This window comes from Chionomys nivalis, chromosome 22, assembly GCF_950005125.1.
Source record: "Chionomys nivalis chromosome 22, mChiNiv1.1, whole genome shotgun sequence".
NCBI classification, from domain to species: Eukaryota; Metazoa; Chordata; class Mammalia; order Rodentia; family Cricetidae; genus Chionomys; species Chionomys nivalis.
The window spans coordinates 47,199,800-47,220,751 of NC_080107.1; the positions used below are offsets into that span (position 1 = coordinate 47,199,800).

Here is a 20,952-nt window from a genome sequence, read left to right on the forward strand (position 1 = left end):
TTAAATTATAAGAAATCTTGGATCCGACAGCGTCATCCGCATGTGATATGACTCTGTTAGCAGAGAGTGCCCAAAGACCTATGTGTGTGTAAAATGTTTGTGGCAGTTCTCTCTGTAATGGGGGAGAATGAGGAGCAGAAACTGATTAATTTATGGCCCATACAAGTGCAGTTAGTCATCATTAAAGGTAGCCTATGTATGTAGAAAAGCTCTAATAGACTGGAAAAAGAGATTGTGGAATCATATACAAGGGCTGTCGTGTTAAAAATTTTAACATGTATAGGAAAATCTGTGGGAATCGGAGTTTATGTCTGGAGAATGAGATAGTAGTGTTTATTATTGATATTTACAAATTTTCTTTTACTGAGAGCATGCATTTTTTTTTTTTTTTTTTTTTTTTTAAATTCACTGAAGCATGGTAGAAGTCCATTGAGTCTCAAATCAGGGCAACTTAGTCAGGAGCTCAGGCCCCCCATACTGGTGACTCAGTTTCTCCATTGGTAGATCTTCCATTGCTTCCTTCAAGTTCATTTGACAACTGTGAGAAGCAAGCAGCGGACTGCCCCATGTCCTGGGCAGTTGTCATTGCCTCAGCCCAGAACATGGGTCGCCTCTTCTCAGAGTCACTGCTGTGGCAGCAGATGCCCTGTGTTGCGTCTGACCCCGCTCTGCATCCTGCCCTCTTCTAGTTCCAGTGTGACAGCCTCTCAGCCGCCGGAGTCGCAGCCGCAGCCGGGTTTGCAGAAATCTGTCTCCAATTTGCAGAAACCGACACAGTCAATCAGTCAGGAGGTGAGTGCCGGGAACCCTGCCCGTCGGGGCCCTGCTGAGTCCTGCTGGGTGCCGCTTGGGAACGGACAGAGACCCAGGGCTGAGCACAGGCGTTTTCTTGCTTGAGTGCAGATTGATTGTCATGAGCAGGTCACTTGGGCTGACTCCAGGCTGGCTCAGTGCCTCCTAATGTGCTCTGTGGACATAGAGCCATCAGGATTCAGGAGGTGTCAGGCTGCAGAAGTGCCCTGTTGTCGGGTGAGCTTGAGAATACAACCAGCTGGCCGCGCTGCCCCACTGGAGAGAAGGTCTTGCTCCGTAGCCCGGGCTGGCCTGGCCTGGCTGTGTAGACCAGGCTGGTCTCAGGCTCACGAGAGCCGTCTGCCTCTGCCTTGCTTTTGTTAGGATGCTTTTACCACCACACTGTTGTGTCACCCTCACGGTGTATGGCTGTCGCCTGCTGTGCCTGAAAGGGTGTGTGGTAGGGGAGCCGATGGCTCCTCCAGGACCCCCTCCTCTCCAGCACTAAAGATCCCTGTTTCCATCAGATTCCATACACGCTGACCGCAACCCCTTGGGCCTCTGAACTCACAGTGTGGAAGTTGAATTCCTTTTCTTTTCCAGATTTTTTTTTTAATTATTTATTTATTATGTATACAGTATACAATATTCTGTCTGTATGTCTGCAGACCAGAAGAGGGCACCAGACCCCGTTTCAGATGGTTGTTAGCCACCATGTGGTTGCCGGGAATTGAACTCAGGACCTTTGGAAGAGCAGGCAATGCTCTTAACCACTGAGCCATCTCTCCAGCCCCTCTTTTCCAGATTTAAAGTCAAGTGGGATTATAACTCCTGGCGCTTCAGACTTAGCCATGTAGAGCTTGGCAAACCCATTTGTGCCCTAGCCCTGACTCTGGAGCCTGGAGAGGGTCCTTGGCACCTCTCTAAGAAGGGTGTGGGATCCAGCAGTTTTGGCCAGTGGAGGACGGAGCCGGTGACACTGGTCATTTCATCTAGCACTCAGCTCTTCTTTGATGCTCTGGGGTTCTCTCTGTAACTTACGGGGAAGGAAGAGGGACACCATGTGATTTAGTACTTTTAAAAGGCCTTGGAAGTTATAGTCCACTGTTTTTGAAATAGAAATCACCAGAACTATTGGCATCCCTCCATTAATGTTCCTAGTAATGGCTGGGGCTATAGACGTGGGGGAGGTGTGTAGTTCCAGTTGGCACCAGCTCTGGTGTGTCCCTCTGCTTACAAGAGGCCATCCAGGCCCAGATGCATGCCCTACTGCCCGTTGGGCATGTCCTGTGTGCTCAGGAGACCTTTGTAGACTTGACACAGTACCCAGTGAAGCCCTTGTTGGTGCTCAGGGCTAGCAGACATAGGCAGACATTTTCTGAATGGGAGCAGTGGTAAGGCTAGGTCCCATCACTAGTGCTATGTCTGTGTTGCTTATTCTCGAATCCCATTTGGGTTCTGACCAACCCTTTCAGAGGCATGGTGGGATTTCACTTGATCCACCAGTTGCTAGCCTTATGAACTTTCAGCAAAGGCTGCTATAGTAGGGCCAAGGCTGAGGCAGGCAAGTGTGGATGAGTAGAAGAGGAAGGCCACTCAGGGAGCCAGGCTGTGAAGGCCTGCAGGTATCACGTGGTCGGGCATGTTCCTCAGTTATCCCTGGCAGATTGACATACGTGCTGAAATTGGGGATGGAGCAAATGGCTCTGTGTGGGCACGGGACAACCTGGCAATGTTTGCAGAGTTTGGCATGAGGGCGGTGTGGGTTCAGTCTTCTGTGCTTGTTGATCAGCTGTGCTGCTCTGGGTCCCAAGCTCCGGACTCTGCCTGGGACGGCTGAGAGCCCCAAGAGTGGACGTCTGTCTTCGGTGTGAGGCCTGAGTCTAAAATGAAGCCCTCACCCCACCATCTCTCCGCTCAGGGCCCATGAGTGCCAGGCTAGTGCTCTGCCAGTGAGCACTGCTCCAGCCCCGAGTGCCACATTCCGAGGCGCTCAGCACAGCAGGTGGCTGAGCTGCTCTCCTTGTTTTCTTCTTCTTAGAACACAAATTCAGTGCCAGGTGGACCAAAGTCATGGGCACAGCTGAGTGGAAAGCCAGTCGGACACGAAGGTGGTAAGTGGTGGGCGTGGCTCGGGTGGGCTGAGTTTAATACTGGCTATTGGAAATATTCCTCTTGAGCTGGGCAGAAGAACCCCAAAGCTGTCCCTGCTGGTCCTTCAGGCAGCTATGCTGCTTGGGGTAATTATGACCAGTGTCACGTTGCTGCCCAGCTGCTTCTCCCTCCCTGACCTTGCACTAGCCCCAGGGAAGAGAGAGCAACTCCTTACAGGTATTCATCCAGAGCCTTTGGAGGGCTGGGTGGGATTGGTTACTGCGAGTGTCCTGACTGGCAGTAAGATTGAAAATGTCGTCAGTCCCTGTGGAGTGTTCGTGGAGACAAAGAGGAAGGGGTGATGCCCCGCAGGATAGCGTGTTCAGGGTAGTCCAGGAGCTTCCAAGGCAGGCTCTGACCAGGTGAACTGGTTTGGGGTCGTCTGGTTAGATGGGCATAGTCCTGCAGCTCTGGAGGAGGTGAGCCCAGAGGCAACAGGTCATTCTTTGTTTGTTTGTAAGGTTTATTTTTTATGTATATGGATGTTTTGTCTGTACACTAGGGCTCTGCCACACTTGATGTGTGGCTCATGGTGGCTTCAGTGGGTGTGGATGGCAGCACAGAGGACATGCCTCTGGCCGGATCCACTGTGGTGGAGAGGACAGCCCACATAGAAGTGAGTGCCCAGGGTCTCCCTAGGAGCTCCACTCTGGCTCAGCTGCACGCCAGAGCCTTGCTGAGGGCAGTGAAGGTGAATGGTGAAAAGCAGGGAGGGCAGGCAGGTCTTCAGAGAGGCTCCAGGCAGACTGGCTACTGCGGCGTCAGCTGGGTCCTAGTGTCTGCCTTCTCTGCGAAGTTAGGTGTTCTGTGTGTATTCATGCTTCGTGCTCATGGGGGTGTGCAGGCATGTGGTGTGTGTGCAAATGTAGCAGGCTTTCTTTTGGACTACCAACCAGCTCCCAATAAAGACATGGGGATTTAATATTATTTATGGACGTTCGCCTTAGCTTATGCTTGTTCCACTTGTTCTTAAAACTTTATTTAACCTGTTTCTCTTCGTCTATGTTTTACCTTGGGACTTTTTGCCTTTCATTCTGTATGTCCTATTCCATGTCTGGTTGGTTGGCAACTGCCTGGCTGGCCCCAGGCGTCTCCTCCTTTCTCCTTCCATCTCTTCTGCCTTCTCTTAGTCTCTCTGCCAGGCTGCCCCGCTTGTTCCTCTACTGCCTAGCTATTGGCTGTTCAGGTGCCTTAGGCAGGCAAAGTAACAGTAACACATCTTTACATAATTAAACAAATGCAGCATAAACAAATTAATACATCTTTACATAGCTAAAGCAATATTCCTCAACATAAATAAACGTAACAATCTTTCCATAATTAAATATTGCACAAAATGCGTATGTGTGTGTGGAAGATCAGAGGATGTATTTGAGTGTGATTCCTCATGAGTAGTCGTGAGTAATGTACCTCATTTTTTGAGACAAGGTCTCTCTGACTTGAAGCTCACTGCCTTAAATTCCTATTGGCTGCTGTGACAAACACTGTGACTGAAGCCACTTGGAGCAGAAAGGGTTTATTTTAGTTTACAGCCCATCGTGAATGGAGAGCTCCAAGGGAACTGCTGGCAGGAATCCAGGAATCTGGAGGCTGGAACCAAAGCAGTGGTCACGGAGGAATGCTGCGCACTGGCTCACTCCGTTTCCTTTTTTATATACGATCTGCCCAGGGTGGTCCTGTTCCCCAGTCAGCTGGGTCCCCACATTAATCGGTAATCAAGAAAACGTCCCACACACTTGCCCATTGGCCAGTCTTCCTAGTCAAGACCCCCTCTGCTGGCTATAAGTGCACACCATTGTGCCTGGCTGTTGACTGTTTTAAAAGTTGTGTGTGTAAGTGCGGATGCACGTGTGCCATGGCGCACACATGTAGAGGTCAGAGGATAGCTTCCTGAAGGTTCTTCCTTCGCATCTTCCACCTTGTTGAAGTAGGGTCTCATTTCCTGCCATTGCAGTGCGTACACCGAGCCTACTGGCCCAGGAGCTTCTGGACGATTCTGTCTGCTCCTAGCGAGTGCTAGAATTACAGATGCCTGCCATTGCGTCCCAGATTTTCACATAGATGCCAGGGATCTAAACAGTTCATCAGGCATGCATTGCAAGTGCTAGGGCAGAGGTGGAAGGTGTGTGCCCCTCCCCTTGCGTGGCCACCTTGGTCACGGATGTAAAGAGCTGGGTCCTGGGATCCTAGAGTGCGGGTACGAGGCTGCGAGTGAGCTACCCCGTCTCACGTTTGATTCTTATTGCTGTGGTAGAATAACCTCAACAGAAGTGATGTAAGGAAGAAAGGGCTCGTTTACCTTAGAATTCCAGGAAAGATGGCAGGCACTTGGAGCCGCCTGTCTTGCTGCTCCACAGTCAGGAGCAGAGGACAGTGAATGAATGAATGAATGAATGAGTGAGTGAGTGAGTGAGTGAGTGAATGATGCATGTTAGTGCTTAGCTTGCTTTTTTACTCTTTTCTTTTTCCTTTTTGGCTTTTGAGGCAGGGTTTCTCTGTGTAGCCCAGGCTATCCACCAGGCTGGCCTCCTGAGTGTTGGTGTTAAAAGTATGCACCACCACTGCCTGGCCAGTTTTCTACTCTTTAACAATCCACAATCCCATGCACCACCCACAGTAGGTGGGGCTTCCTGCCTGATTAACGTATTCAAAATTATCTCCCACAGACATGCTCAGAAGCCACCCTGATCTAAACAGTCCTGCCTTGAGACCCCTTTCCCAGGTTATTCCAGGTGTGTCAGGTTGACAGTTAAGATCAACCAGCCACCTTCGTAGTTTCTGTTTGTGGAGGGTGAGTTAGCAGGGCCATCACTTGGCAGGCTGCTCCGACCCAGCCCTTTCACGGAGTTCCCTGGCCGAGCCTGTTTCAGTCAGCAGGTGCCTGTGTACTGTACTGAAAACCTAGGGCATGGCTTGTCTGTCCAGGGAGTAGAGTGACGACAGCGGGCATGGTGTGGGGTTCAGCATGGGCTGCAGAGCTGAGGAGGACCAGGTCCCCTCCAGGAAGTCGCAGGATCTGTGTCAGGTTGATCAGTGAGTGATAGTTGGAGAGAGATGGCCCTGGGATTACACCGGGACCATGTTTGCAGTGTTAGAAAGGTTGAGGAGGTGAGTCTGACACTCAGAAGTCATAGACCACGGCCTTGGGGACATCTGTTGGCGTGGCCTCACAAGAGGCACAGGAGCTGATTCGCTTATGGAGTATACTTGCTCACCACCTAGGCAGACACAAGTGCCGGGTGCCTCCTATGGGGTGGAAAGGGGCATGTGCTGGAGCAGAGGCGATGTCCTGTCCGCTCATCCTGTGTGACCACCTGCCAGCCCCGGGGGAACAGCTGAGGGCGTCACTGTTACTGCTCACTTGGAACCACTCTGGGCCATGTGGAGCCAGGAAAGCTGACAGAGATTGGCTGGCTGTCTCGCTCACTCTGTCTTCTCTGCCTCCCTTGACAGGTTTAAGGGGCTCAAGCCGACTATTATCCTTCTCTCCCGAGGAATTTCCGACGCTGAAAGCAGCTGGAGGGCAGGACAAGGCTGGCAAAGAAAAGGGCGCCTTAGATCTGTCGTATGGGCCAGGACCAAGCCTCCGCCCTCAGAGTGAGTGAATGGCAGCTTGTCCTCAGCCCTCACTGCACCAGACCCCTTTCTTTCTGTCGTTCCAGGTGGGCTCCAGCTGCTGCTCCTGCTAGCTTGTCAGGGGCACTGCCTCTCTGGCCTGCCCCTTACCTCTCTCTCTCATCCCTTTGGCAGAACCAGGTCTTGTTACTCTCCATTTCCTAAGCTGAGTTGTGCTTCATGGACACATCCAGGATGCCACTAGCTTAAGTCTGCTTCCATAACCTGATCCCAAACCTCTCTGAGTGCTGTGACAGCCTGGCTTCCACCCTTCCTCAGCCACATCAGAATTGACCAGCGCTGTTGTCCTCTCTGGTGCCAGGGATTGGGGAAGACCCACGTGTGACGCATGTTGGGCTGCTTTGCCAGCGAGCCTGTGGTACGAGGTTCTGGGCTTAAGATCTGGGTTTTCTGCCTGGCCCGACCAAGGAAGGTCTTGAAATCCAGGGGGCTTTTGTCTGCCTGCCGTCAGAGGACTGTCCCAAGTCCTCTCCTGTTGATGTACTGCTGATGACAAGTCAGAGGCACTGTCCTGAAAGCCGAGTGACCACCCTGCCACTCTGCCGAAACATCGACTTTGCTGAGAGTGCACAGGGCTCAAAGTGGACGGTTGAGTGTTCAGACAGATCCTGCGCTAAGATGGACACCCCGTGGGGCTAAAGTGTAGAAGTAGGAGCAGCTTCTCGATCAGTTCTTTTTGTTGAGAAGGTGGGAAGCAGATGACTTAGGGGTAATCTTGGCTTTTCAGGATGGCAGCAAAGTGGCCCTATCCTGACTGGCTTTTCTCTTGTGGGTGGCAAATGCTGAGTCCTTTCCTGTCTCAGCTCCTAAGCAGAAGAGGACAGAGAGGAGCCTGGGATGTTCCTGTGTGGGACACCCCTTCCCCACTAGTGCCATTGTATGCAGTTTCTCTTAGTACATTTGTTACCTTTGGCCAGCCGCATCTGCAAGCTACTGCAAGCTATTGTGAAAGTGGGCCACGCTCACACTGCTAGTGCTTGTCTTCTGCAGTTGACTTATGAGTTAATCTTAAGTGTGCATAAGAAAAACCAGTCAGGCCAGCTGTGGTGGCGCACACCTTTAATAAGCCCAGCACTCGGGAGGGAGGCAGTGGGTCTCTGTGAGTTCGAGGAGAGCCTGGTCTACATGGCAAGCTCCACGCCAGCCAGGAATATATAGTGATTCAAAGGGGAAAAGCCAGTCTGCGTTGGGTCTGGGAGAGTCCCTCCTTTGGTGAGTGGGCTCCTGTAGGCATTGTCATGTGGCTGTGAGAAGCACACCACAGGGGGAGAGAGCTGTCAGGTTTGGAAGTTTGTTGTTCTTGTTGTTTTTCTTCTTCTCTGAGACAGGGTTTCTCTGTAGTTTTGGAGCCTGTCCTGGAACTAGCTCTTGTAGGCCAGGCTGGCCTCGAACTCACAGAGATCCGCCTGCCTCTGCCTCCCAAGTGCTGGGATTAATGGCGTGCACCATCACTGCCCAGCTAGGTTTGGAAGTTTCTAAAAATTTTATTTTGTGTGTGTCTTTGTGAGGTAGGGGAATCTACATACCACAACATGCGTGTGGAGGTTGGGATGACCATGGGAGCTGATTCTCTCTTCCTACCACGGGTCCTGGGGATGGAACTCAGGTCGTCCCCACTGAGGCACCATACGAGCTCCATCCTCGGGTGTTTACCTGTGAACCGTGTGTGCTCTTGCTTGCTGCACGTGATCACATGGTACGAACATTTCAAACTGAGGCTCAGTGGGCAGCGCTGCGGCTCAGACTGGCTGTGGTAGAGTGAGCCTGTCAAGAGTCACGCTGGCCTGCATGGACGGGTCAGTACTGGCTGAAGGAGTGAGTCAGGCTGTCCTGCCCTCTAGGTGAGGGTGGTGTCAGCCATGGGGAGCAGTGTGTTTCTCTGAAGCAGAGGTCTCTGTATTTCTCAGGCATATATCTGATGCCCTTCAAAAATTCTAGCTTTCTGCTCCCCACTTACCCTGACAACACTTGGATTTTTTTCTCTTTTCCTTGTGTTTGGTTGTTTTTTTTTTTTTTTGTTTTTTTGTTTTTTTGTTTGTTTTTTAAGGTTTATTTATTATGTATACCGTGTCCTACCTACAGGCCAGAAGAGGGCACCAGATCACATTACAGATGGTTGTGAGCCACCGTGTGGTTGCTGGGAATTGAACTCAGGACTTCTGGAAGAGCAGCCAGTGCTCTAAGCTTCTGAGCCATCTCTCAGTCTGTTTTTTAAAACAAGTGGTAGTGTCCATTGATCTCAGAGCTTTACAAATCTCTTCCCCCTTTCTCCTCCTCTTTTGTTCCTTTCCAATTTACAGATGTGACAAGCTGGAGGGAGGGTGGTGGACGAAACATCATTTCTGCCACGTCTCTGAACGCCTCCCCAACAGAGCTGGGCAGCAGGAACTCCAGTGCGGGAGATGGAGCCCCCTCCTCGGCATGCACCAGCGATTCTAAGGACCCCTCTCTCCGCCCGGCCCAGCCCATCCGCAAAGGGGCCTCCCAGTTCATGGGACATATTTACCAGCCTCCCACTTACCACGACATGCTTCCTGCTTTTGTAAGTCTTCAGAGCATCTTGTCCCAAAGCTGAGTGTTCTTTCTGTCCACCAGGACTGGCTCACAGTTGCTCAGCCTGAGCTCTCTCTCACAATAGTCAGAAACCACAGTGGCCTACAACAGAAATCAAATCTTTTGATTTTTTCAAATCTACTGCCTCTGGCTTCTTCTGCCCCTGCAGCTTGGATGGTGTTGTAGGTTTGATAGAAAAAGGAGAGATGAATGTTCCTAGCCTTATTGAACCCAGGGCAGTGTGCTGGGATTCATGAGGAACTCTCTTCAGCCTTTTCTATGGGGTCCCACCCATTTTCTACCTTTCAAAGTGAAATATTTTTATTTTTTTATTATGTATACAGTGTTCTGCCTGTATACCAGAAGAGGATTCCAGATCGCATTACAGATGGTTGTGAGCCACTAAATGGTATTGGGAATTGAACTCAGAACCTAAGGTAGAGCAGTCAGTGCTCTTAACCTCTGAGCCATCTCCAGCCCCCCGAGTGAAATCTTATTTAACATGTAACTGGGGCCATAGCCAGAAAGTCATACTCTGATGTTTATGTTTCAGATGTGTTCACCACAGTCCTCAGAGAACCAGGGTACGGTGGAACGAAGCTCCTTTCCCCTCCCTCATCTCCGCCTAGAACCCCGTGTTCCTTTTAGACAGTTCCAGATGAACGACCAGGATGGGTAAGACTGAGGCTGTGGCCATCTGTGTCGTTGCATGACAGCTCATGCATGAATGTGCTGTGTGCTCTGGAGATGGAGAACATCAGGTGTTGGGAGGTGGCAGAGGATGGGCCTGCAAGGAGCCTAGGCCACAGGGGCAAGCCCCCCCCACCCCCCACCGCAGGAGTTTGACAGTGCTGTGGATGAAACTGGACCCTGTCTAGAATGTTTTTAAGTGTCCGTTGCATATTTTTTCTAAAAGGAAGTAATGCAGACTCAGATACCAGACTGCAAGGTGCAACCTGGTTTTGGAAAGTGACTGCTTCCCTCTGTAAGTCATGGGGGCCCATCATTCTTTTCTGTCTCAGGAAAGAACGGCCAGGCCTGGCACGCCCCGTGCGCCCACTGAGGCAGCTGGTGGAGCGGGCACCACGGCCCACTATCATCAACGCAGAGAACCTGAAGGGCCTGGATGATCTGGATACCGATGCAGATGACGGCTGGGCAGGTGGGTGGCACCAGCGCGCACTGTATTTGTGCGGTCGGACCAGAGGCACTTCCTGTCAGGTCTGTGCTCCTAATTGTAGAGCTGTGGGAGAGTGCCCTTGAGCTTTTAAAAGAACGTCTGGAATTGCAGGCATTTACACTGGCTAGAAATCCTCCATCCCATGCTGAGGATTAAACCCACATGTGCTGTGCTGTGTGCTCACACAGTTCCAAGGAGCTCCCGCCTCTTTAAAAAGAAGGTTTCTTAAGTTATGATTATTTATTTTTGGGGGTATTTGTGTTTGGGGGGGTTTAATATATATATATATATTTTTTGTTTGTTTGTTTTTTTGAGACAGGGTTTCTCTGTGGTTTTGGAGCCTGTCCTGGAACTAGCTCTTGTAGACCAGGCTGGTCTCGAACTCACAGAGATCCGCCTGCCTCTGCCTCCCAAGTGCTGGGATTAAAGGCGTGCGCCACCACCGCCCGGCCGGGGGTTTATATTCTTGTGTCATGGCACACATCTACAATAAATAATTAATATACTTTATTTAATAGGCTGGAGAGATGGCTCAGTGGCTAAGAGCATCTCCTGTTTTGGAGGACCCACCTCTGACTCCAGCTCAAGGGCATCGGGTACCCTCTTCTGGCTTACATGGGCATTATATTTATTCACCAAGATACACACGAGTGCAAACAAAACCTCTCTAAATCACCTTTTGCATCCAGTCTGAATATTCTTTGTCTCCCCTAAGGGTAGTGATATTCCCTGCTGTCCATTAACACTTGCTGAGACGTTCCTGTTTGAATTGGTTTGACACCCGTGTAAATCCTCGTCTGTGTTTGAATGCTGTTACTTCCTTGAACCTGTTCAGCTATGCCAGTTATAGTATATCTTAACCTCCGAGAGCGTGAGCTTTCCACCTCGTTTCTTTGCAAGTTTGATTCCTCAGATTCTTTACTGGTCTCTGCAAATTTGGACTCAACCCTGGCACTGTTTACCAAGTGCCTGCTTCTGTGTCAAGGTCAGCCACTAGGTCTTGATTCTTGAGTTCCAGAGTCCCAGTGAATCTGCTAGGTCTCTGCTCTAGTGTTCTGTAGCTGTCAGCTGAGAGAATCTTTCTCATTTCAAAGATTTTATTTATTTGTTTATTTGATTTTTCAAGGCAAGGTTTCTCTGTAGCTTTGGAGCCTGTCCTGGTACTAGCTCTTATAGATCAGGCTGGCCTTGAACTCACAGAGATCCACCTGACTCTGCCTCCTGAGTGTTGGGATTAAAGCACGCCAGAAGAGAGCACCAGATCTCACTGCAGATGGTTGTGAGCCACCATGTGGTTGCTGGGAATTGAACTCAGGACCTCTGGAAGAACAGCCTGTGCTCTTAACCTCTGAGCCATCTCTCTGGTCCCCTGATTCATTTTATTTTAGATTATGTATCTGTGTGTGGCTATGTGCACGTGAGTACAGATAGATACTCCATAAGGCCAGAAGAGAGTACCAGATTCCTTGGAGCTGTAGTTTATAGACAGTTCCTGGTTACCAGACTTCAGTTCTCTGTAAGACTAATACATAATCCTAATTGCTGGGTCGTGTCTCAGCTCAGTAGAGAGGATCACAATGTTTTCTGGTCATTTTATTCATGGATAGAAGGCCTGCTTAGCATGTGTGAGGAAGGCGCTGAGTTCAACTGCTGCTTATAGGTGCGTCCCTCCCCCACCCCAAGACATACACAGGCGAGAGGTATTGGGGGAGGGGAGGGAAGCACATAGGCTAGGTAACCCCGGTACCTTGTTTTGTTTGGGTGTGTCTTGGCCTGGCTGTGCTGTATTAAACTTCTGCTCTGGCTGTGCTTTTGCACATGCCTGTCTTTACATCTCTTGGGCTTCTGGCGCATTTGGAAACATGTTGGCATTTAATCTCTTGGCTTTGCATGCCTGAGGATGGTTTCTAGTTGGTTCTTGCCTTGAATCTCTTTGCTTCATTAATGCTGTCGTTCTTTAATTAGCTCATTTGTTTGTGTGTATGTTGTGTGTGCTGTGGGTGTAGTGTACAGTATGTGGTTTGGATGCGCTAGAGGCCACAGGTTGACACAGGATTTCTTCCTCTCTACCTCATACTTTTTTGATACTAGATGTATTTATTTTCTGAGTATGACCGCTTGCCCAGCATGCATGTATTACATGCGTTTGTTGGGTCCCCTAGAACTGGGGTTGCAGATGATTTTGAGTCACCACATACGCGCTGGGAACTGAACCCTGGTCTCGTGAGAGCAACAAGGGCTCTTACTGCCCAGCCATCACTTCAGTCCCCACCTTACTTTTGAGACGAGGTCTTTGACCGGACTGGACGTTCTCCATTTGCCCCCGGCTGACTGGCCAGAAAGCCCCTGGGTTCCATCCATGTCTACCCCTGAGTGTGGAGTTACAGGCATGTCCTGAGACGTCTGGCTCTCCTGTGGCTTACTGACAGCCACATCTCCCCAGTTTCCCACATTCAGGCCAAATGGCACTCCACTGTGTGGACCTGCCACATTGTGTCCATCAGTGCTGGACACCTTCCCTGCCTGTGCCAGCCGAGGTGGGATTAGGACAGCAGACCGCTCTAACGGTGTCTGGGGAGGTGGAGTGCCGTCGCGATTATGCACGTCTTCCTTTTCTTCTCCTTGAATTACAGTGTCAGGCTGGTTGTGGTGGTGCGTGCCTGCAACCCCAGCACTCTGAGGGCAGGCCAGGAGAACTGAGTTAGTGAGAGTCTGGGTTACACAGGGAGAATGTCTTTTGTCTTGATTTAAAACTTGTCTGTCAGAGGGTTAGTATTGCCAGCCGGTCGCCCTTTAGTGGAGCCCAGGACTCTCCCTTTCTAGTACCTGCAGGACTTGCGCAGGGGTGGCAGCAGGTTGGGGTGTGCAGCCCATCACCTAGGTCTGGGCACTTCAGGCTCAACTTTCAGACTGTCTTGTACCCTGGGAGACACTGTCATCCTCATGTCTTCTCATCTTCCTGGGCCCTCTTGCTGTTTCAGGCCTCCATGAGGAAGTGGACTATTCCGAGAAACTGAAGTTCAGTGATGATGAAGATGAGGAAGAAGTTGTGAAGGATGGGAGGTCAAAGTGGTAAGTCCCTCAACCCCAGCTCTTTACATGGTGTTCACTGTGCTTTTAACCCATTCACTGTGCCTTTAACCCGTTCGCCTCCTCTCCATCCCTATTTTTGTCTTAGTATTGGTAGTGGCTGCTAACTTGGCATTTCTGGGGCACCCTGCTTCCAGGATGGACTCGGAGCCTCTGAGTCTCGACATTTTCTGATTTGCTGCATGCATTATTGGCCCTTGAAGCTCTTTCATTAATCTCTGGGTTTTTGGGGGCCAGTATTCTTCTTTGTCTCGACCACAGGGGACAGTCAGTGTGTCTCCTTCCTTTTGGCCTGCCTCTCATGGCACAGCCTTCATATAGCCTTCCTCATAGGATCCTCGTTTGTGTCTGGTAAGCCAGGACCTTTCTCAGAGGTCAAGTCAGATGTCACCAGCAGTTGTTTTTCTTCCCTTTTTAAATTTGAGACAGGGTCTCACTGTGTAGCTCTGACTGTTCTGGAACTCATGTAGACCAGGCTACTTCAAACTCACAGAGTTCTGTGTGACTCTGCCTTCTGGAATAAAAGGCGTGCGCCACTATGTTATGCTTCAGTAGCAGTTTTTAATCTCTCTGTCTTCTGTGCCTGTCTAGCTGCCTGTCACAGGTGTGCATTCATGTGTGTGTACGTGTGTGTACATGGTAGGCATGTGGTTAGCTATGTGTGTGTGTCTGGTCTGTGTGTGTGTACATGGTAGGCGTGTGGTTAGCTATATGCGTGTGTGTTTGGTCTGTGTGTGTGTACATGGTAGGCATGTAGTTTGCGTGTGTCTGGTCTGTGCGTGTGTACATGGTAGGCATGTGGTTAGCTATATGCGTGTATGTCTGGTCTGTGTGCGTGTGTACATGGTAGACATGTGGTTAGCTATATGCGTGTGTGTCTGGTCTGTGTGTGTGTACATGGTAGGCATGTGGTTAGCTATATGCGTGTGTGTCTGGTCTGTGCGTGTGTACATGTTAGGCATGTAGTTAGCTATGCGTGTGTGTCTGGTCTGTGTTTGTGTACATGTTAGGCGTATGGTTAGCTATGCGTGTGTGTCTGGTATGTGTGTGTATGTGTACATGGTAGGCATGTGGCTAGCTATTCATGTGTTTCTGGTCTGTGCGTGTGTACGTGGTATGTGTGTGGTTAGCCATGCATGTGTGTCTGGTCTGTGTGTGCGTATGTGGTAGGTGTGTGGTTAGCTATGAGTGTGTCTGGTCTGTGCGTGTGTACGTGGTAGGCATGTGGTTAGCTATATGCGTGTGTGTCTGGTCTGTGCGTGTGTACATGGTATGTGTGTGGTTAGCTATGCGTGTGTGTGTGTGTGAGTGGTAGGCATGTGGTTAGCTATGTGTGTGTGTCTGGTCTGTGTTCATGTGTACATGGTAGGTGTGTGGTTAGCTATGCGTGTGTGTCTGGTCTGTGCGTGTGCATGTGGTAGGTGTGTGGTTAGCTATGCGTGTGTACATGGTAGGCGTGTGGTTAACTATTAGAGGTTATATTAGCCTTTAATGCTGCCGACTTTCCTGACATCTGTGCATATATATGTGTGTGTTTGACCCCTGCTCTTTGTTCTGCCCAACACACCCTCTCCTACAGAGCGTACAGTGCAGCCCTGTTGGGGACCGTCTCCTCTTCTATACTGTGTGTACTTGCTATGTTCTTGGGGTTCACTGTGGTCGTCTGCCTCTTGCTCCTTTGAGGTGCTCTGGGTGGGCAGTTGCCCTAGGTAGAGCTAAGGAGGGAGCTGGAGACTCTGAGGCAGAGCCCCGCCCTTCTGTCTCGCTGTGGTAGCTCCTTTCACCTCTCTGAGGCAGGGTCCCAGCTAAGATTTTTTATTAATTTTATTTTTATGTGTGTGGGTGTTTTGCCTGCATGTATTTCTGTGCACCACATGCTTTCAGTGTTTGTGGAGGTCAGGGAGGGCATTGGATATCCCGGAACTGGAATTGGAGAGAGCTATGAGGCACCATGTAGATGTTGGAAATTGAACAGAAACTTGAACCGCTCTCCAGCCCCAATTCCCCTTTTTCAAGGATAGGGCTCCATGAGTGATGGTGAGTTGTGAACCCTAGGTCTGCATCTTACAGTTCACACGTAAAGGATGTGAGTGGGATGTTGAAGGAAATTAGTCTGTAAACTGGGGTAATAGCTGACCTCAGAATTCCCAGAGGCCCCTGACCAGTGAGGTCAGACAGACCTAGCTGTCTGGGGAAACTTAACAATTGCTGTTTGTCCTAGGAACAGCTGGGACCCAAGGCGGCAGCGGGAGTTGTCTCTGAGCTCTGCAGACAGTGCTGATGCCAAGCGTACTCAGGAGGAAGGAAAGGACTGGGGAGAAGCAGCGACTGTGTCCCGGGTCGTCCGAAAGGTGCCAGAGCCTCAGCCTCCGTCCAGGAAGCTTCACAACTGGGCTTCTGGCCCTGACTACCAGGTACAGTGGCTCCAGGTCTGTGCCTGGCTGTTTGCCTGGAGCCTTGGAATGTGCACGTGGGCCTAATTACACGCTCCCTCTCGCTCTCTCTCTCCCATTCCTCCTTCCCTTCCTCCATCCCTCCCTACACACATGAAGAGCCAATGCACTCAAACATTTCCAGAGGCAGTGGAGCTCCAGCCACTGTTCCAAGAGTTTGTACTGTGTTGATGTCAGTGGCTAGCTTTCCAGAAAGTGCTGGGTCATCTTTCTTTTCTCTCTCTTATTTTTCCTTTTTTACTTAATTTTATTTTCAGTATGTGTGTGTATTGACATATATGTCATGGCATGCATGGGTGTTCAGAGGACAGCAACACTGTGAAACTGGTACTTTCCACTGTTATGTGGTTCCCACACTTCCAGACAGACGCACGTTGTCAAGCTTCAAGACAAATGTTTTACCACCTGAGCTGCATGCCTAGCTTTATAGGAAACTTGGAATTGAATATAAAGACTGGCTGGGCATGGCAGCACATGTCCTTAAATCCCAGCATTCAGGAGACAGAGATGAATTCAAGACCAGCCTGGTCTATAGTGAGTTCCAGGCAAGCCTAGGACTACATAGTAAGACACTGTCCCCCATTAAAAATCAAAACGAAAGCAAATATAGAGACTGAAGAGTGCGCCACCTCCTGGTTATCTGCTCTCATTGCATGTCGTGCTGGGATCTTCCTGCCCAGACAGTCGTGTTTTGTTAAGAACTGGAAGCAAACCAGAAAGCATATGTTGCTACCTTGCTGTGGCACTTTCGAGCCCGCTGAAGTCCTTTATGCATGTGCTCACCTGTTACCACTGCAGCTCACTCAACCTTTTCCAAGTTCTCATGGCCTGGGTGCTGTGGAAGAGGGCGTGCTCCTCAGTTGGCTCGCGCTAATTTTTGCTCCTGGTCAGGTACAAAGCTTGTGTCCTCGGCCAGCTTCTCTGGACTGTTTTTTGTGGATCCCTCCTGGCTCTGGTGACTGGCACTTTGATCTCTTAGTTAATGTTGGTGATGTTGCCAAGGCTTACACTGGGCAGTCCTTCCCTTCTGCTGTGATCGCTGAGAAACGTGGGCAGAAACAGTGAGGCTGGCTAGCCTATTAGTCATCATAGTTAAAACGTCTGTGTGTGTGTGTGAGTGAGAGAGAGAGAGAGGGAGAGAGAGAGGAGCGTGTGCATGGAAGAGAGAACATTTCATGGAGTCAGTTCTTTATTTCCACCTTTATGCAAGTCCTGGGGATTGAACTCAGATCAGCAGGCTTATGCAGCCAGCACCTTTACCTGCTGAACCATCTCACTGGCCCCCAGTCATGGTACTTTCAGTTTATTCCTTTGTTTCTGCAGTTGGTGTTCTCACATCATCTGGTGTGAGGATGACATCATCTTTGATTTCACTTCCATGATGTGGGTTCTTCTTTCTTCTCTTACTTGGAGATTTTCCCTACTTCCTGAGGAATAACTCCTTCAAAATTTTTCTAGATCAGGTCTTCTGCTGTCCCAGCTCTCCTAGGAACTCTTCGTTCCTTTGGGTGGTGGGAAGTACTTAGACACTGTGTGAGCATACATGACTATGTGCGTGTGTGCGTGTGCTTGCGTAGACACTGTGTGAGCATACATGAGTGCATACGTGTGCGTGCATGCGTGCCTGTGCAGGAGCACAAGTTCCCACCAGATGCCTGTGGAGGTCAGGGCACCTTTGGCGTTCATCTTTGCTTTCCACCCTTTTACAACAGGGTCATTGTTTTTCTGTTGAGTTTGCCAGGCTGGCTGTCCCGAGAGCTTCTGGAAATTCTCCTGTCTCTGGTTCCCATCTCCCTGTGGGAACTCTGGGGTCCAGACACTCATGACTTTTGCGTGGATTCTGGAATTCAGATCTGGATCCTCCCACTTGTCCACAGATCTATCCACTCAGGACCCCCCCCCCCCACGGAAGTCGTGTCCCTGGATACTCATAGGGACTGGTTGGCTCCTGTGTGTGAGCACTTCCTATTGCACAGGTGGCTCTCCCCCGCCCTCACAGGTGTCAGCTTCACTCTACAGCACCCCGAGTTTCCATGCCATGTCCTGAACTATGGTTGTTCCAAACCAAGACACTGTTAATGTTGTATGACCTTGCATGCTGCTGGGCTCTGGCCACCCACACAGACTCTGGGACTCCCCAGCAGCCGGCACACCCAGTTACCTGTGAGTGAACAGAGGCTGGGGAAGAGAAAGACATTGTTTGAGTTCTCTTGGGAAACGTGTTGTTTTTGGCTCCCATCCCTCATTGAATGCGGTGGGCAGGCTTTCTCTCCTGCCCTCCCTGTGTGCCTGGCACTGTGCTGGCTCCAGAGATGCATTGTGCCTCCCCTCCTGGCAGTACCTACCTTGTTGCTGAAAACTTCACAATGAACAAGGACCCTTTGAGTCTGCGTTAGTTCTGTGGACAGGAGGCAATCAGGTTTAAGAATACATAAAATTGGACTGAAGAACTGGCTCAGGGTAAGAACATGGACTTCCGGAGGATCCAGGTTCGATTCCCAACACCCACATCAGGTGGCTCCAGCTCAAGGAGATGAGGACCTAATGATCTTTGTTGGTACATGCATTCGTGTGCACATGGCCCAACACAGACATAAACACATGGCTTAATGAAAAGAAGTCTTAAAAAAAACCCAGAACCACAATGCACGAAGGTTGGTTGTCAGGATTGCTCAGTGGGTAAAAGCCTGCCGCCAAGCCTGAGGGTCTCAGTCTAACCCCAGCACCAGGATAGTGGAAGTGGTGGGAGGAGAACCCCCACCACCACCACACACACACACACACATACACATTAATGTTTTTGTTTTCTTTTAATGTAAAGACCCGAAGTGGTGGCCCAGGTGTTAGCAGTGCATTCTGGTCTGCCAGAGCACAGGAGATCAGTTCCCAGCACCCGTGTGCAACAGCTCACAGCGGTCTCCGGGGCTCTCACGCCTCTTTTGGTCTCTAAGCACCTGTCCTCACATGCAGATACACACATAAAAACTTTTTTTCTGAAGGCTGAACAAAGGTTGATTTCTAAGGATCAGGTGACTTACCAGGGAAGCCGTGGAATGGTCAGTGGATAGCCGTTTCCAAAGCCCGGGCAGATGTCTAGTGCAAAGTGAAAGGAAAGCTCGTCCGCTGTCGCATGAGTAGGAGGAGAGGGTGTGTCTGCGCTTACACGTGTCCTCAGTTGGTATCCGGCTCCCTTTCAGTGGTTTCTGCCACTCTGTGCCTGCAGCAGCATTGGTCACTCCCTGCCGACTAATGGGACATCTCTCTGGTGTTGAGTTTTTCCCAGGGCACCCTCAACATGCTGCAGGAGACTCGGGGATGGAGAAACTATCCAAAAGAGGTGTTTGTTGTCGTGACGTATCATTAATGGAGAAGCATCGATTTGAAGTCACGGTGTTGGGGTTAAATCGCCTCATGGTGGGGGCCCCCTGTGGTCCTTGGAGACAGAGAGTCCATTTCTGTTTCCTAATGTCAGTCTCAGTGGGAGGGAAGCAGCCATTGTCTCAGGCTTCTGACCCCAGCTCACTCCCTCCTCCTTTTGGCAGAAGCCCACAATGGGCAGCATGTTCCGTCAGCAGTCCGCTGAGGACAAGGAGGACAAGCCACCCCCACGGCAGAAGTTCATCCAGTCAGAGATGTCAGAGGCTGTGGAGCGGGCCCGAAAGCGTAGGGAAGAGGAAGAGCGCCGGGCCCGGGAGGAGAGGCTGGCAGCCTGTGCAGCCAAACTCAAGCAGCTGGACCAGAAGTGCAAGCAGGCCCAGAAGGCCAGTGAGGCCCCAAAGCCACTGGAGAAGGAGGTGCCCCGGTCCCCTAGCATCGAGAAGGCTTCCCCACAGGAGAATGGCCCTATTGTCCGCAAAGGTGAGAGGACGCCCTATCCCACAGTGGTGAGCCATCTACTGTCCCCACGTTGTCATGTTTACCTCACTGCCTAGGAAGTAGCAAAACCTGTGGGCAAAAAGCACATTCTACCAGGAAGCATCAGCCTGTATGAGGATTGGCCTGGCTGACGGCGGTGGCACACACTTTTCAATCCCTGCACTTGGGAGGTAGACACAGGACTATGAGAGTTCGAGGTCAGCTGTTCTACATAGAGAGTTCCAGGACATTTGGATACATACGGAGACCCTCAAACACTTAAGCATCCTTGTGTGTGCCCGCGCACACACACACACACACAGAATCCTGGGTACTTATCTGGGTTCTATCTAGACCCAACTCAGCTTTTTTTCTTTCACTGTTAATTTTTTTATTGTGTCTGTATATGTGCTTGCATGCATGTCCGTGTGTATGTGTGTGCACGCCTCAAAGAATGTATGTGAAGGTCAGCTGGTGACTTTGTCCTGATTTTCTCCTAATTTTACATGGGTTCAGAGAGTTGAATTCAGGTCTTCAGGCTTATGTGCTAGGTGCGTTTACCTGCTCGCCATCTTGCCAGCTCCAGCTCGGCTTTTTAAATTAGTTGGGTAAGTGTCTTGGCGAGGTGACTCAGCAGGTAAAGAAGATGGCTGCTGCACCTGGCAGCGGTGGCGGAAGGGTGAGTAATCCTGGAAGTTCCTCTCTGGCTGCTGTTAATGTATGTGTGCACAAACACAGGCACATAAATTTATCTCAAAGTGTGGGGTGTGGAGACATGGGTCAGAGGTTTTAGAGCACTGGCTCCTCTCAGAGGGGATGTACTCATATGACTGCTTACAGCCATCTCTAACTCCACTTCTAGGAGATCTGATGCTCCTCTGATCTCCCTGGGTACCACACACACACAATACATGCAGGCAAAACATGCATACACATAAATTAAATTAAATAAATCCGCAAAAGCTGTTTGCCTGCCGGCCTGCCAGTGTGGAGGCCATGAAACTCGCGGCACACAGAGAAGTGGTCTTGTCATTTCAGCTGCTATCACTGTGTGCTGCTCAGCCAAACATGATTGAGAGCTTGTGACAACGAGAGCGTTGTTTGACAGGAAATGAAAGGGGGTCTTTCCACATGTTGGAATACATTTCTCCTGGCAGTAACAGTTCCAGAAGTGACTGCTGTGGCTTCGGTGGAGAAGTGAGCAGTCCTTGTAATGAGCAGCAGGCCTGAGACCTTCCC

At 50.3% G+C, this 20,952-nt stretch overlaps 1 protein-coding gene across 10 annotated transcripts in view; it reads left to right on the forward strand.

The window, feature by feature from the left end:
• Prrc2b (proline rich coiled-coil 2B) overlaps positions 1-20,952 on the forward strand; it is an 80,061-nt gene that overhangs the window by 30,309 nt on the left and 28,800 nt on the right. For 9 of the 10 annotated variants that reach the window (XM_057754709.1, XM_057754716.1, XM_057754714.1 and 6 more), the window contains exons 4-12: positions 690-792; positions 2,834-2,906; positions 6,400-6,543; positions 8,883-9,124; positions 9,689-9,810; positions 10,158-10,297; positions 13,297-13,387; positions 15,627-15,819; positions 19,401-19,716. In XM_057754709.1, coding sequence (XP_057610692.1) covers positions 690-792; positions 2,834-2,906; positions 6,400-6,543; positions 8,883-9,124; positions 9,689-9,810; positions 10,158-10,297; positions 13,297-13,387; positions 15,627-15,819; positions 19,401-19,716 — 1,424 coding nt within the window. The remainder of the gene's footprint in view (positions 1-689; positions 793-2,833; positions 2,907-6,399; positions 6,544-8,882; positions 9,125-9,688; positions 9,811-10,157; positions 10,298-13,296; positions 13,388-15,626; positions 15,820-19,400; positions 19,717-20,952) is intronic. The other variant, XM_057754715.1, reaches the window with a different exon arrangement.